The sequence below is a fragment of the Epinephelus fuscoguttatus genome, linkage group LG24 (genome assembly GCF_011397635.1).
Source record: "Epinephelus fuscoguttatus linkage group LG24, E.fuscoguttatus.final_Chr_v1".
Taxonomy (NCBI): domain Eukaryota; kingdom Metazoa; phylum Chordata; class Actinopteri; order Perciformes; family Serranidae; genus Epinephelus; species Epinephelus fuscoguttatus.
Window position 1 is genome coordinate 1,035,404 of NC_064775.1, and position 16,063 is coordinate 1,051,466.

Consider the following 16,063-nt stretch of genomic DNA (forward strand, 5'->3'; position numbering starts at 1 on the left):
ATCTGAGAGGTTCTTTGGATGTTCCAAATGTTCTTAATGTTCTTGATCAGACTCTTAAGGAGAATTTTCAGGGGCCTTTGAGGGGGTTTAAAGGATGGCATTTGAATTAACATGAAGGAGATTCCAGAGGTCCTTATCTGACTTCCTGCGCCCGCCTGTTGCATATTCTCCAAACCGTTTTTAGAAATCAGGCAGGCCACCAGTCAAATTAGTTGTGCATTTTTTTCCAGTAGATTTATCGTACACGAACTCCCGTAAAATCTGTTGTCACGCAATCCCAACGGAGATCTGCGAGAACAGATCCACGGTTTGTTCCCCAGAGTGCCCGCAGCTGTTTGTGTGGAGCAGACAAAAATGCGCATTGTCAGAATGATGCAGCAGAGCGTGTCCCGGAGGAACAGGAACATATCAAGTGGTTATTGTTGTCATTAACATTTTTTGCTTCCAAATTCAGAAAGGCGAGACACGAGACATTTTATTTATGAGCATGATGGAGGTCTGAATCCAGGACACGAGTGGCTGCCGGGCGAAGAGAGAACCGGGGCAACACAGCAAACCAAGACAGACGGACACGGGGAGTTAATCCTGGAGACAGATTTAGAGCCTTAATGGTTCTGACTCGCTGCGTTCAGACGTCTCCAGAGTCTCCGCGAACACATAGTTTTCCCACGACCCCGTCTGACCTTTGACCCCTGTGTGTGTTTAATTTGTGTCATTAGACGTTTTGATTGTCTGAACGTTGATCCAAAAACAGCAGCGGATTGTGTTTGTCTTCGTTTGTTGCTCCGAGGATGTGAAACATGATTTTCGCACATCGTCGTATGACAGATCACACCTTTCACAGCTGCACACACCTGGTGTTGTTGTTGGCCGTGCAGTTCATCACGTGTGGTTAAAGAATGTGTGTGTGTGTGTGTGTGTGTGTGTGATGCCAGCAGTAAGAGAACCTGGCAGAACGGAACGCTCTCACCAACTGTGTGTTTAGATTCTCTTCCATCTCTCATCACAGTCAAACATGTTTGCATCTGGTTTGTTCTGTTAAGTAAATAAGTAAGTAACATTTATTTACGTGACGCTTCTCGCAGACACAAAGTGTTTCACAACATAAAGACAAAGTGAGTACGACTATTTGCACACAAGATAAAAGAAGATAGATAAGAACCTCTGGAATCTCCTTCACGTTAATTCAAATGCCATCCTTTAAACCTCCTTTATAAGCCCCTGAAATTTCTCCTTAAGAATCTGATCAAGAACCTTTGGAACATCCAAAGAACCAAAGAATCCATCCAAAAGAACATTATCAGGAGATTCTCAGACACTCTCCAAACCACCATAACGAGACTAAAGACTCCTGAAACATCAAGAACATCTGCAACCTCCCCAGGATCCTTTGAGACACCCAAAGGGTTGAGGGGGGGGGGGAACCCAAAGTTCCCCCCCCCCCTCAACCCTTATTAAGAATTCCTGGAATCTCCTCAAACTCATATAACGCTTTGTAAAATATTAAGGAATTAGCACCACACAAACGGAGCCACATTACAGCAGTTAATGCAAGATGAGACAAAGGCAGGTGGAAAAAATTCCAGTTCAGCAGTTGAAACAACAGATCTCAGTTTACTGATATATCTCAAATGGATAAAACAAGATTTGGTCAGGTGCTTCAAGGGGTATCAAATGATGCTGGCTGATTAAATTTTACCCCCAAATTACGCAGATTAGCAGGAAAGATGCCCAATACTTTGCGTAATGAGGGGGACCAACAAACAGAATCTCCGTCTTATCAGCACTGAGCTGTGAAAAATTCTCAGCGATCCAGACCCTGATCTCATGAAGGCAGTCTTCCTGTTTCCTGTTTCTGTTTTTATTTAACTCTGTGTTGTTTAAGGCCTCACTTGACTTCAAACAGACAGGCTCGTAGGTTTTGATAAAAGCAACAGGAGAAGAAATCAAACCACAAACCTGGCGATCTCCAGTTGCCAGGAGAAGATGTTGGCGTTGTGCATTTCTACAAACAGAAAAAAATACATCTGCACGTTTCATATGAATCACAGTAACATTTCTAAGGTGACGTAGTCTCTGAGCTGACTCTGTCATCAGGAGGTGGAGGGGTGGTGTACTGTGTGACTCCCCGGGGAGATGCCAGCCAAGTTGCAGACCACCGTTCAACACCATCAGGGAGTCAGTGCTGTTTGTACCGTCGCTGTTTCTCCAGCAGGGATAGTGCCACGAAAAGCAGTTGTTTTTAAATGAGACGTCAGTCTTTTCAACTACATGGTAACGTACAAATGTACAAAGGGGGCTGAGTTAAGTCTTCTGAGATAGTTTCAGAGGTTCTTGCCTTGTTAAAGAAGGTCTGAGAGGTTCCAGCAGTGTTCTCGACTCTAAATCAACATTTCACTGAGTTTTCAGGTTTCGGGGGGACCTTAAAGTGTGTTCCAGGGATCCTTGGGGAGGGTCCTGGAGGAGGATCCCTCAGGAGGTTAAAATAAGGTTTAAAATGTGCTCCAGAAGTTCTTGGAGACGTTCCAGAGCTGTGCGTGTAGTCAGTGCCACATTGCTGAGGTACAGGCCTGGATATGTACAAAGTGGAGTTAATGGCCGTGAGAAAACTTTGTCGGCACTGCCGTGACCTGCATGAATAAACAGCCTGCACTCTGAGATCCAGGCCGTCATTCCTCCGCTTAAACCCTGAATAAATACAGGTTTAATAAACAGGAACACACACACACGTACAGTATAGACTGTGAACCACACACACATCAGTACCCACATACTTTCCTGATAAAACCTGGTTCCTGGTAAATCACTGCTCACACACACACTCACGTTCAGAGCAGATGAACAAATAAAGGTGGAACCCTGAGAACAAGAAGAGTGTGTTCACTCTGTCCTCAGTCCTTATTACCCAGCGTTTGAGTGTCCACTTGTCCCTTGTTCTCTTGTCTACCTTTCGTGTGTTGAATATTTCATGTTTGTCTCTGTTCATATCAAGTTCCTCCTCAAAGACCTCTGGAACATCCAGCGGAGTCTGACACAGACCCTCAAATCACCACGAGAGTCCGAAACTCTCCTATTTACCTCTGGAACGTCTTCAAGGTTTCTCGGGACGAAGAGACGAAGCCCAGCCCCTGAAATCTGCAAAGCAATCCCTGAAGTACCCGTCAGGAACATCCAACATCGGACCTCGAGAACCTTCTGTACAACCACTGGAACCCGAGCGAAAGAACGCCTCAAACAACTCTTTAAGGAACCCCCTCAAGAACCCTCATACGAATCAGCTCTGGTTCTTCAACCGGTTCTGTTCAGGTGCTTTTGAGCAAAGCAGCCCGAGTTCCAGTTTTGAATCATTGCGATTGATGACGTGTCATTAACGGAGGGCGTTGGATGATACACAGCACGGGTGAACAGGAGCAAGACGGTGAGTCATTGATTACCTGCGAACTTTTGTTCAATTATTATGGATATTTGTTTGAAATGACAACCGACCAGCTAATAACGACAAGAAAACGTAGAACACTGATACCGAAGAGACTCCATCGTCTCTTTCCAACATGTAGAATACGACACGCCCACCAATGTTGGCACAGTTTTGTAGTTCAGGTCGAGGAAATCCCGATATTTTTTGGAGACGGTCACTCACCTGCAGTCGGTCATGCTCAAATACCGCCACTTGGGCTTATGTACCCGCACACAGAGGCACCTTCAGCAGCACTATGTTACGCAGCAGGCGGCGGCAGTTTGTAACCCGAGAGTCCGTATTGGACGGAAGGGCGGACGAGTTGACCAGATGGCACCTGTCAAAGTGGTATGATACACTGCCAGTTGGTGGTGTATACTGTAATGGAGTACTAGTAGTGTCAGTACTTTTACCTGTAGTGGATTACTGTAGTGGATTACTCTGACAGAGTAGTGTCAGTACTTTCACCTGTAGTGGATTACTGTAGTGGATTACTCTGACAGAGTAGTGTCAGTACTTTTACCTGTAGTGGATTACTGTAGTGGATTACTCTGACAGAGTAGTGTCAGTACTTTTACCTGTAGTGGATTACTGTAGTGGATTACTCTGACAGAGTAGTGTCAGTACTTTTACCTGTAGTGGATTACTCTGACAGACACAGAGGGAGAGTTGCACCGCTGATCCTTCAAACTGTCTTTAAACGTCTCCGCGTGCATGTCGGCCCTCCGCTCGCACGTACACGCGCGCCTCTCTCCTCCTCCTCCTCCTCCTCCTCCTCTACTTGTATTTCCGTGATCATGTTGAGTCGCGCATGTGGACAGAGGAAGAGACGGAATAGGACGGAGGAGGAGAAGGAGCGCGCGTTGCACACACACACACACACACACACACACACCTGATCAACAGAGGACAGCTACAGGTTGTCTCGCGCCACGCGCGGGTTTAGGTGGACACCTGGGGACAGGACGGGACAGGACGGGACGGGACAGGACGGGACGTGCAGTCTTCCCTTCGGTCTGCAGAGCACAGACATGACCCGAGCTCTCTGACAGCTGCTGCTGGAAGGCCCGGCTGATGATGAAGAAGATGAAGGTGATGATGATGACGGTGGTGATGATGATGATGATGATGATGAAGGAGCTTCTCCCGCTCCACGCGCTCCACCAGCCGGTCTGATAGTAAGATGCCACCGGGCCCCGGAGCTCGGCACGCGGCTCGGATCGAGAACAACCCGGGATAATAAAACAAGAGGAGACTCAGCAGCCACTGAACAGCAGAGACCCAGAACCCGGACCGGGACCAGCCGGGAGGGAGAGCCCGGGATCAGGGAGCTCTGCGCCGGGAGCAGAGGTGCACCGAGCCGCGTCAGGAGCCAGACAGGTAAAGTGACAGGAACACCTTCATGGTTCAATATCACATGAGCGAGAGACAGATTCGGGTCTGACTTCAGGAACCGGATTTAACTTTAAATCATAAAGTAACATCATCATAACACCGGTGCCGCTGATATGGAGACAGATTGGTGTCGAGATTATTTATACCAACAGATTGAAAATCCGTCTGTTAATTTGATTTGTAAAATAAAAACACTGTCTAGTAACTATAAAACATCTGCACATACACAACTTAATCTTTCTTAAATGTAAATACATTTAATTTCTTTACAATATCTTTGTTACATTTACGTCTGTTGGACAGATATTTCTTAATCAGATTTTTATTTATTAATCTGTGAATGTCTTTTTCCTGAAATAATTTCAGAGAATTTCTAATTGAAGAAAAATGTTGTATTTGATGCGTAAGATATGGAAATAGATTTGTGCCAATGTTATTTATACGAACCATGACACTCTGTGTGTACATTTAATCTGTAAATATAAAACTTCTTCCAGATAGAAAAACAGAAACAAAATGAATAGTAAATATAAACAGACCTGCAAATACACGATTTATAGGATAAAAAAAAAATTAAAAAAGATCTGTGAATACATTTAACTAATTTACAAAGATTTTTTTTTAAAAAAATGAATATGTTTCTTACATTTACAACTTTCTGTTTATTGTCTTTTTCTGAATTGTTTGAATAATTTCTGAAAGGCCAGCTGGAGCACAGCCGACCGTCAACTGTCAGCTGGTGTTTCAACATTAAAACAACATTGAATCAACGTTGAATTCTGATGGTTGTATAAAGGTAAAAAGAATTCTCATACATCACCATTGAAATTACAGAAAGATCTGTGTCAACGTTGAGACAACTTTGAAACAACGTTTAAAGTTTATGGATCAACATTGAAACAATACTGTGTATTCAATGTTGATCCATCTTTACAGCGAACATTTGCAGCTACAAACTAACGGCGTTTAAAGGTCAGACCATCTTAAACAAGACAAAATGAATTTCCTGCAGAGAATGTGTGTGAACGCTGACGGCTGGAATTAAAACAAAAACGATCTGACTCAGTGATGTCAGAACCTGTCAGAACTGGAGGCTGAACTGTATCTCCTGAAGAAGCTCAGGGCTGAAATACACCAACTGATTGTTATCGTTCGTTATCGCCCCAACAAATAAACCGTCAAAGTAAAAACTCGGTTACTAGATCTCATGAGAGGTCTGGAAAATGTGCCGGAAGTGACCTTATGCTAAGAGCTGTAATCAATCAGGCTGTGCTCCCTGTAGGTCAGCAGTGATGCTGCTCCCGCGCCTCCCGGTCCTGTCGGCGCTCCTGGTTCTGCTGCTGGCCGCTGGACGCTGCACCGCGGTAACTGTGCTCCGGGGCTCAGGTACCCGGATGGAGGGGCGTCCAGACGGACGCAGCCTGCTGGAGCTGGTCGGCCGGTACCCGAAACCGAGGACCGAGACGGCGGTGGGACTCACCAGACATGGAGTGAGAACCCCGGAGAAAGAAAACAGGTCACACCAGGGACTGGGTCAGTACTATTACTACTGCTACTGCAATGACTACTGTTACTACTGTTACTATTACTGTTACTACTGTTACTATTGCTACAACCACTGATACTACTACTACAACTACCACTACTCTGTAGGACATTAAAGGGACGACACTTTCAGTACGTCTTCCTGATTATTGTGACATTTCAAAGTCGGGACTTTGATTTAGAACTGAGTACTTTTATACTTCAGTAAAGTATCTGAATACTTCCTCCACCTCTGGAGGTTAAAGTTCAGGGGCCGTATTCACAAACATTCTGAGAACACTCTCACAGAGCTCCTAACTCAGCCTAAAGACTTTTAGTAAGGAGTCCTAGCTTAGGAGTGATTTAGGAAAGTTCTCAGAGCAACTCTGACCAAGGAAGGGACAGAAACCTTTATCTTAGTGAAGAAGCACAGTTGACCCCGTTGCTAGGTGCGATGCTTGTGAAAAATGGGAAATGGAATGAACTGCACCACAATATGAGACTGTGAAAGTGTCATCACTGTTAGTGTGGTCACTGCTGATGGAAGGTTGAGACTCACCAAAGTCATCACTGCTGCACTGTTGTGTTTTTACAGTTTTTCAAGTATCTTAGTGTTGTGTTCATCTTCTGTTATAATGATATTGTGTTAGGTGGGAAATGTGTGCATACCCCTAATTAGATCAACCACAAACATTATCCCCGCACAATCTAAGCTGTGGCATTTCATTTACTGATGGTCATTCAGTGTTTGGAGAATATTTCTCAGACCTCTTTGTGTTTCCACCATTGTCTGCTCTTAAACCTCTTGAAGTCCTCCTCTATGCTCCTGACAGTTTTTCACCTTAGGATCTCTTTTCAGGTGGAAGATGTTTTGTGAATAACTTTAATCTTTACACGGACCTGGTCTTAAATTTAAGGGGAAATTCTAAGAAAACGTCACGATTCTAAGAATTTTCTTAGAATTTCATCACTAGTAGCGACTCTTAGTGCTGGGAAGCTTTGTGAATACGGTCCAGACGTCCAGACGGTGACCTGTGGCTCCTTTTAAGTCAGTGAATGTTAACAATGAATTTTTAATGTTTTGTCGGACGAACAGAATCTAAGGTCTGAGCAGGGTAAACAACCACCAGCAGCAGTTATATAAGGCACAAACAGAGAGTTGATTCTGGAGCAGCAAATGTCACAACACTCAGAGCTGGATCACCTCAGGACATCTGGTTGTTTGGATCAGTCAGGTCAACTCCACTTTAACTCATCAGGGCATTTACAGTGGGCTCCATTAGAGCTGTCAGCTGATGGCCAGCACCTCAGGGTCCTCAGCCCGGTGACATCATCAGGCCTCTTCTTCTTCTTTTTCATCTTCTTCTTCTTCTACTTCTTCTTCATCTTCTTCTTCTTCTTCTTCAGTGTCGGGTTGTTTTTACCTCAGAGCAGATATTTCAATGATGGATTCATTTGTAATAATCATAATCATGGGACTCAGAAAGCTGAACTTGACTTGACAAGACTTACCATTAGATGTTTGTGTGAAAATTTCATTGTAAGTGTAAAAATTCTTGACTTACAGCCATAAACATGTTCTGTAAGGACACAGTGACCTTTGACCTCTGAACCACCAAATCAGGTCATTCTTGAGTCCAAGCAAACATTTGTGCCAAACTTGAGGATACTCCTTCAAGGTCTTCTTGAGATATCACGTTCACAGGAATGAGATGGACACATGGTCATAGTAACCTTTTGACCTCTGACCACTAAAACCCAATCAGTTCAGCACTGAGCCCAGGTGAACATTATAGCCAAATCTCAGGAAAGTCCCTCAAGGTGTTTTTGAGATAATGTGTTCATGAGAGGAGGGCGGACAGACAACCCAAAAACATAATGCCTCTGGCCCCAGCTATCACCGGTACAGAGGCATGATGAGGTAATCAGATTAACACACAGTGAATGTGGGGAAGTGAGGGCCCCTGCAGGTCTGGGGCCCCTGCAGGTCTGGGGCCCTGGGTATTCCTTGTTTTAAAGCTTTTATGGGGCCAGTGATGGATTTATCCATCATAAAAGTACTTTATTTAACTTTATTACAACAGTATGTTATTCGAATTAATTAGTAAAATAAAGTACTGTTCCAAGAAAGCTGAATAATGTACTGTTGTAATAAAGTAAAATAAAGTGCTTTATTCAACTTTATTAGAACAGTACTTTATTTAACTTTATTATAACTCTACCTTATTTAACTTTATTATAACTCTACCTTATTAAACTTTATTATAACAGTAGCTCATTTTACTTTATTAGAACAGTACTTTATTTAACTTTATAGAACAGTACTTTATTTTACTTTATTAGAACAATACTTTATTTAACCTTATTATAACTCTACCTTATTTAACTTTATTATAACTCTACCTTATTAAACTTTATTATAACAGTAGCTCATTTTACTTTATTAGAACAGTACTTTATTTAACTTTATAGAACAGTACTTTATTTTACTTTATTAGAACAGTACTTTATTTAACTTTATAGAACAGTACTTTATTTTACTTTATTAGAACAGTACTTTATTTAACTTTATTATAACTCTACCTTATTTAACTTTATTATAACTCTACCTTATTAAACTTTATTATAACAGTAGCTCATTTTACTTTATTAGAACAGTACTTTATTTAACTTTATAGAACAGTACTTTATTTTACTTTATTAGAACAGTACTTTATTTAACTTTATTATAACTCTACCTTATTTAACTTTATTATAACTCTACCTTATTAAACTTTATTATAACAGTAGCTCATTTTACTTTATTAGAACAGTACTTTATTTAACTTTATAGAACAGTACTTTATTTTACTTTATTAGAACAATACTTTATTTAACTTTATAGAACTCTACCTTATTTAACTTTATAGAACAGTACTTTATTTTACTTTATTAGAACAGTACTTTATTTAACTTTATAGAATAGTACTTTATTTTACTTTATTAGAACAGTACTTCATTTAACTTTAGAGAACAGTACTTTATTTAATTTTATAGAACTCTACCTTATTAAACTTTATAGAACAGTACTTTATTTAACTTTATAGAACAGTACTTTATTTTACTTTATTAGAACAGTACTTTATTTAACTTTAGAGAACAGTACTTTATTTAATTTTATAGAACTCTACCTTATTAAACTTTATTCAAACTCTACCTTTTAAACTTTATTAGAACAGTACTTTATTTAACTTTATAGAACAGTACTTTATTTTACTTTATTAGAACAGTACTTTATTTAACTTTATTATAACAGTACTTTATTTAATTTTATAGAACAATGCTTTATTTTATTTTATTAGAACAGTATTTTATTCAAAATTAATTAATGTAACTTAATTGTCACTGTATCTTATTAAACTTTGTTAGAACAGTACTTTATTTACTTTAATATAACTTAACTTTTTTCTGGAGCTTTTGAACTGTACCTGTTTGTTTGTTTGTTTGTTTGTTTGTTGACAGCTCTGCTCCGTTAATTTGCATTTTAATTTCAGTGCAGCAAACTGGTGGGGGATGGTCGTATAAAGATAAACATCACTACTGCGACTGGAGCTGATATATTTTTGTTTTTATTTCAGAGGGTCACCCCCGAGATCCTCAACACAAGGAAAAGTTCATCAGACACCTGACAGGTACGCCATCCTGCCTCGACAACCTGGCAGGACGATCTTTGATTGAAGTACACCTGCTGCCGATCCTGATGTACCTGAGTGCAGGAATTGAACTTGTGATGGAGTGTTTGTACGGTGTGGTGTCAGTAAACGATGTGAGCAGACAACGGACGATGTAATGTTTGTACTTGATGTATCACGACTAGCTTCACGTTTATTAACATGCTCAAAGTGAAGAAATCCTCACATTTGAACAGTGCTTTGTTAAACTTTATTAGAACATTATAATAACATACTTGAATATGCTAATGAGATGCTTTGTCACAGTCCTAGTTCCAATCAGAGCACGGCGTCCCTAAAGTGTGTTTCACTCTGTCCTCAGGTCCTCTTTACTTCAACCCAAAGTGCAGGAAACATTTCCACAGACTTTACCACAACACCAGAGACTGTACCATACCTGCCTGTGAGTACACACAGACACACACACTCTCTCTCTTTTCCTGCCTTGAGGGGACCATGCATTTCACAATTTCCAGTGGTTGAACAGCTCTGTAAACAAATCCCAAATCCTGATTAACTGAACGTGATAATTAAAAAAGCAAAGATCTTTTTATTTTTTAAAAACATGATGCACCTAACAAGCTGGACGTTCCCTGTGAAACAGGAAGTTTATTTTGAAAAGACACTGTGAATGTAATAAGCGTGAATGAACATGCCGCTCCTGAGTGTCCAAACCTGATGCAGGAGGGTGACTAGCCCCAAAGCACCATACGTCAGCGGATACAGCGGCCATTTTTAAACAGAATGAAGTTGGTAGCTTGTGGTAAACGTGCTCAGATCTCCCTGCTCGTGTCTCAGAGTCAAACTTCAGATCAAACGTCTAGATTTTAGTCTCCTCACCGCCGCAGGTGCAAAAACTGAACCAGGTCAGTGCCAGGAGGTTGTCCTATGGTTGTAGGTTCAATTCCCTGCAGTGTTACTGTGTTGAGTTGCTGCGGGAGTTCGTTTGAGATCAAAAACAGGGTAAGACTTGTTTTAACACACACACACACACACACACACACACACACACACATTTTTGTTAACACACGCTCGGTCCAAGATAAACACAGCGCTACATGCATGATTTAAGATCACAGGAGCTGCTGCTCTTCTGACATGATTACTGACTGATAACACACACTGTGTGTGTGTGTGTGTGTGTGTGTGTGTGTGTGTGTGTTGGCCTGTCCCTGCAGGACTCCATCAGTTCAAACTGTTCAAACAGAAACACTTTGTGTTTTATTAACTAACTAATACCTCAGAGTAAAAATACCTTCATACAAGTACTAATACCTCAGAGTAAAAATACTTTAATACAAGTACTGATACCTCAGAGTAAAACACTTTAATACAAGTACTGATACCTCAGAGTAAAAACACTTTAATACAAGTACTGATACCTCAGAGTAAAACACTTTAATACAAGTACTGATACCTCAGAGTAAAACACTTTAATACAAGTACTGATACCTCAGAGTAAAAACACTTTAATACAAGTACTGATACCTCAGAGTAAAACACTTTAATACAAGTACTGATACCTCAGAGTAAAATACTTTAATACAAGTACTGATACCTCAGAGTAAAAACACTTTAATACAAGTACTGATACCTCAGAGTAAACACTTTAATACAAGTACTGATACCTCAGAGTAAAATACTTTAATACAAGTACTAATACCTCAGAGTAAAATACGTTAATACAAGTGGTAATGGATGTATTCGAGTACACAGTGTGAGTACTTGTTGCAGAGCTGCTGAGTGAATGTGAGCTCCAGGTTTTAAACATACATGTTTTTACGTGTTCTGTATTTCCTGTTCCTTCAACAACAACAAGCCCAGTGGGACATTTTTCCACCATGACAGAAAACTGATGACCTAATTGACATGATACGGTTCTACTTTAGCCCGGGGCTAGCTTGTGCTAAGCTAGGCTAAAGATTTCATGAGCCTTGTGACACAGCAGCCGTAGATTAGATCTGATCACCAGATTCAAAATGTTGTTGTTGTTTTGTGCTCTGATGTTCTCAGATTATAAAAGATGTGCTCGTCTGCTGACTCGACTGGCCAACAGCCCCCGCTGCAGCGAGAGATAAACACATGGTGAGACTGCCCCGTCTTCTCTCTGTACAGACCGTAATATGCATCACCACTCTGTTTTCACTGTGAACACTGTGTTATGTGTTCCTACTGTGGAACCATGCCAGCTCTGAACCAGACTGGATCAGGTGTATCAACGTCAAAGGTCAGAGCCGACAGACACAGTCACTTCCTTAAGTTAAATGTTTTGTCCGACTGCAGAGAACCGACATTTGTTCCTAAAACGGTCTTCATTATCTGACATGATATCAGAGCTGCCTGTAGATCCAGCAGAACATAGAGTCTGTCGATCCTGAAGAACATAGAGTCCATAGATCCAGCAGAACATAGAGTCTGTAGATCCTGAAGAACACAGAGTCTATAGATCCAGCAGAACATAGAGTCTGTAGATCCTGTAGAACATAGAGTCCATAGATCCAGCAGAACATAAAGTCTGTAGATCCTGTAGAACATAGAGTCCATAGATCCAGCAGAACATAAAGTCTGTAGATCCTTAAGAACATAGAGTCTGTAGATCCTGTAGAACATAAAGTCTGTAGAACATCTTAAACCCAATATCTACAAATCATTGGGGCTTTAAGTCTCTAGAACCTTAAAACTGTTGATCTAAAGTCTCTTAAACCTCTGTAATAAACTTTACAGTTTTTAGAACCTGAAAACATTTCTGTACGTAGAACCTGTAGAACGTTCTGTCCATAGAACCTGTAGAACATAGAGTTTGAAGATCCTGTAGCTTTGAAGATCAGTGATATAAAACTACAGAGAAGTCTTTAGAACCCATAGAGCAGCCTACACAACCATTAGAACATAGACTCTGTACAGTGTGTAGGGGGGAGAGTTTGGTGAACCTTTAGAACAGAGAGTCTGTGGATCTAGAACGGTCAAGAATCATAACTATAACGATAACTTGGTTGTTCTCGTGACAGTTGTGGCGTGGACTTTGCCGTCCACTTGAGTTAGAACATTTTAAAATGATACTCATGAATACTAGTTGTGGTTCTTGATGTTGAACATTTTTAGATCATAAATTTTCTTCTTCTTCTGTCGTTATCACAGCCTCTGGACAGGAAGTGCCGCCATGTCAATGAACAGGGTAGCACACCCTGATGAGGCCCATCCACTGATGAGCAGCAGAGGTTCTCCAGCCAAGGGAACCTCCTCTGAGGAACCACTGTGATGACTCTGATTCCCTACCAGTCTTCAGAACGCACTGTTCTCTGTCCTGTTCCAGCGTCATTATTATTTAACCCACCTGTCTATTCAACTTCTGTTCTGTTGAACAACTTGTCCACGATCTTCTACGAGGTTCTTCTGTTCTTCATGAACATGTTGTGTTCTCCTGGGTTCTGCTGATCTCCACCTCTCATTCAGACTGAAAAAAGAGAACAGATTTCTATTTTTCTAAAGCGAACATCCGTCTGATGATCTCAGGTGATTCTACCAGTTTCTACTGAAGCTGGAATGAAGTGGAATGGCGCCTGAAGAACAAGAAGAACATCAGATTTGGGACCAAATGTTTTTCAGGGTTTTGTTTCTCTTGTTATTTCAGACACCGCCGACGTCTCGGAGGAACTATAAATGGACAAACCCTCTGATTGGACGTCGGCTGAATGTGTTTGATGTTCCTGGTTCATCATAAGAACAGTGATTATATTCAGTATATTTATATGCTTTCAGATGCATGTGCAATATGTACATACTGTCAGAGAATAAAGACGCACGTTTGATACATGTTTTTAACACATTAAGACTTTTTATTCTCCTGGTTCTTCATGGCCGTTCCGTTCTGACAGAACCTCTACACTGAGTGGTTCTGTAAACCCAGGTTATGTTCAACGCCACAAGTTTTTCTACAGTCAGTGCAAGACAGTTTGATGTTCAGTTTCAGAAACTTTTTTAACAGTCAATGCCAGAATGTTTTATTTTTTTTACGTTGAGTTTCATAAAGTTTAACGTTTAGTTGGTTAAAGTTTTTAACATTCAGTGGCAGAAAGTTTAATGTTTAAAGCCAGAAAGTTTTTTTTAATGTTCAATGCCAGAAAGCTTTTTAAAATTCAGTGTCAGAGAGTTTTTTAATGTTCCATTTCAGTACATGTTTTTGACATTCAATGCCAGAAGGTTTAATGTTTAATGCCAGAAAGTTATTTTACGTTCAATACCAGAAGGAATTTTAACGTTCAGTGCCAGAAAGATTTTTAACTTTCAATGCCAGGTAGGATTTTATTGTGTAATGCCACTTTTTTTATTGTTCAATGCCAGGAAGTTTGACATTCAATGCTGGAAAGATTTTTTTTAATGTTCGGTGCCACAAGTTTTTCTGTAGTCAGTGACACAAAGTTCAATGTCTAATTCCAGAAAGTTTTATGAAAGTGTCAGAAAAATTAATGTTCAATGCCAGATAACTATTTAATGTTCTGTTTTAGTACGAATTTTCAACATTCAATGCCAGAATATTTAACACTTAGTGCCAAAAAATTTTAACATTTAATTCCAGAAAGAATTTTAACATTCAATGCCAGGGGGGATTCTAACATTTAATGCCAGATTTTTCTTTGTTACGTTCACTGCCAGAAAGTTTTTTCATGTTCATTTCCAGTGTTTTTAACATTCAGTGCCAAAAGGTTTTTTACATTCAGTGCCAGAGGGTTTAACTTTCAGTGTCAGAAAGTTTTAACATTTTGTGCCAGAGAGTTTTTTAACTTTCAATGTCAGGATTTTTTTTTTCAATGTTAACTGCCAGCAAGTTTTTTTTTATGTTTAATGCCGTAAAGTTTTTTTTAACGTTCAGTGCCAGGTAGGATTGTATCATTTAGTGTCAGAAAGCCTAAACACTAAATGCCAGAAAGATTAGCGTTTAATGCCATTAGGTTTTTTTTGTTAACATTTAGTGTTTCAAAGTTTTTAACATTCATTGCCAGGATTTTTTTATGCTCACTGCAAGACAGTTTAACATTTAATACTAGAAAGTTTTTTCACATTCAATGCCAGAGAGTTTTTTAACATTGAATGCCAGAAGATTTTTACCATTCAGCTAAGATAAGGGGATGTTGTGGTTACAGAAAATGAGTTCTGGTAAATCTTTGTAATTTGAAAGACCCCTGGTGAATTTGCTGACCCCTGTGGTTACCGTGGTAACAGCAGGTGATCTGATACGACATCACTGACTGTTCCGTGGACACGTTTGGCTCAATGAACATTGACTTGATGAAACGCGGCCTCGTTACATAACAACGCTCTGCGGTGCTGTGTGCAGCAGCTGCGTGTCTCTGACAGTTTAACCACATAGCACCTCTGTTGACTTTGGCGCCTGCCGCATGGTTTTGTGTTAAAATCGGAGGTTTCCTTTTCGCTATGACGATACACACACACACACACACACACACACACAAAAACAACACACATCTGACCTCTCAGATATTTCATCTCACTGTAATTATGGTTCCTTTTAACGATTTTGTATCGATGTTGCTAAAAATATCACTGAGTTTCTTTTTAGTGATCTGTCAGGTGTGTGTGTATGTGTGTGTGTGTGTGTGTGTGTGTGTGTGTGATTAGATAAATACAAGTCATTGCCAAAACTGCAGCAGAGCTGGTCGGACTGCAAACACACACACACCTTTGACTGATTGCCTAATAAGCTAACCACAGCATGTCAGCAGGTGTTTTCAGAGCGGAGGAACCTTTTCTTAGTTCTGTGAAAATAGCGCTTCCATGACAACGAGCTCCCACCCTCGCAGTACAAGAGGAACCAGCCGCCAATTTGAAAAACCCGTTAGCAGGCTGTTCCTCGTCTACCTGGTATGGTTGAATATAAAATGTAGCTAAACTTAAAAGACTCTGTTTTGATTGCTAACGGTAGCCAACATGAGCTAACACTACTGATGATAGCATTAGC

The 16,063-nt window shown here is 40.5% G+C and overlaps 1 protein-coding gene across 3 annotated transcripts; it reads left to right on the plus strand.

Annotated features, from left to right (window-relative positions):
- The first annotated feature begins 4,281 nt into the window (after positions 1 to 4,281).
- LOC125884861 (ALK and LTK ligand 1-like) lies at positions 4,282 to 13,882 on the plus strand. 3 transcript variants are annotated; one of them, XM_049570124.1, is made up of 7 exons: positions 4,282 to 4,837; positions 5,560 to 5,648; positions 6,135 to 6,385; positions 9,994 to 10,047; positions 10,409 to 10,489; positions 12,100 to 12,171; positions 13,225 to 13,882. In XM_049570124.1, exons 3-6 carry the CDS (start codon positions 6,145 to 6,147, stop codon positions 12,162 to 12,164), a joined length of 441 nt encoding a protein of 146 aa, XP_049426081.1. In that variant the 5' UTR covers positions 4,282 to 4,837; positions 5,560 to 5,648; positions 6,135 to 6,144; the 3' UTR covers positions 12,165 to 12,171; positions 13,225 to 13,882. The 3 variants fall into 3 exon arrangements, with proteins under 3 accessions (XP_049426081.1, XP_049426079.1, XP_049426080.1); XM_049570122.1 differs by lacking the exon at positions 5,560 to 5,648; XM_049570123.1 differs by lacking the exon at positions 4,282 to 4,837 and having other exon boundaries at positions 5,432 to 5,648.
- The last annotated feature ends 2,181 nt before the right edge of the window (positions 13,883 to 16,063 follow it).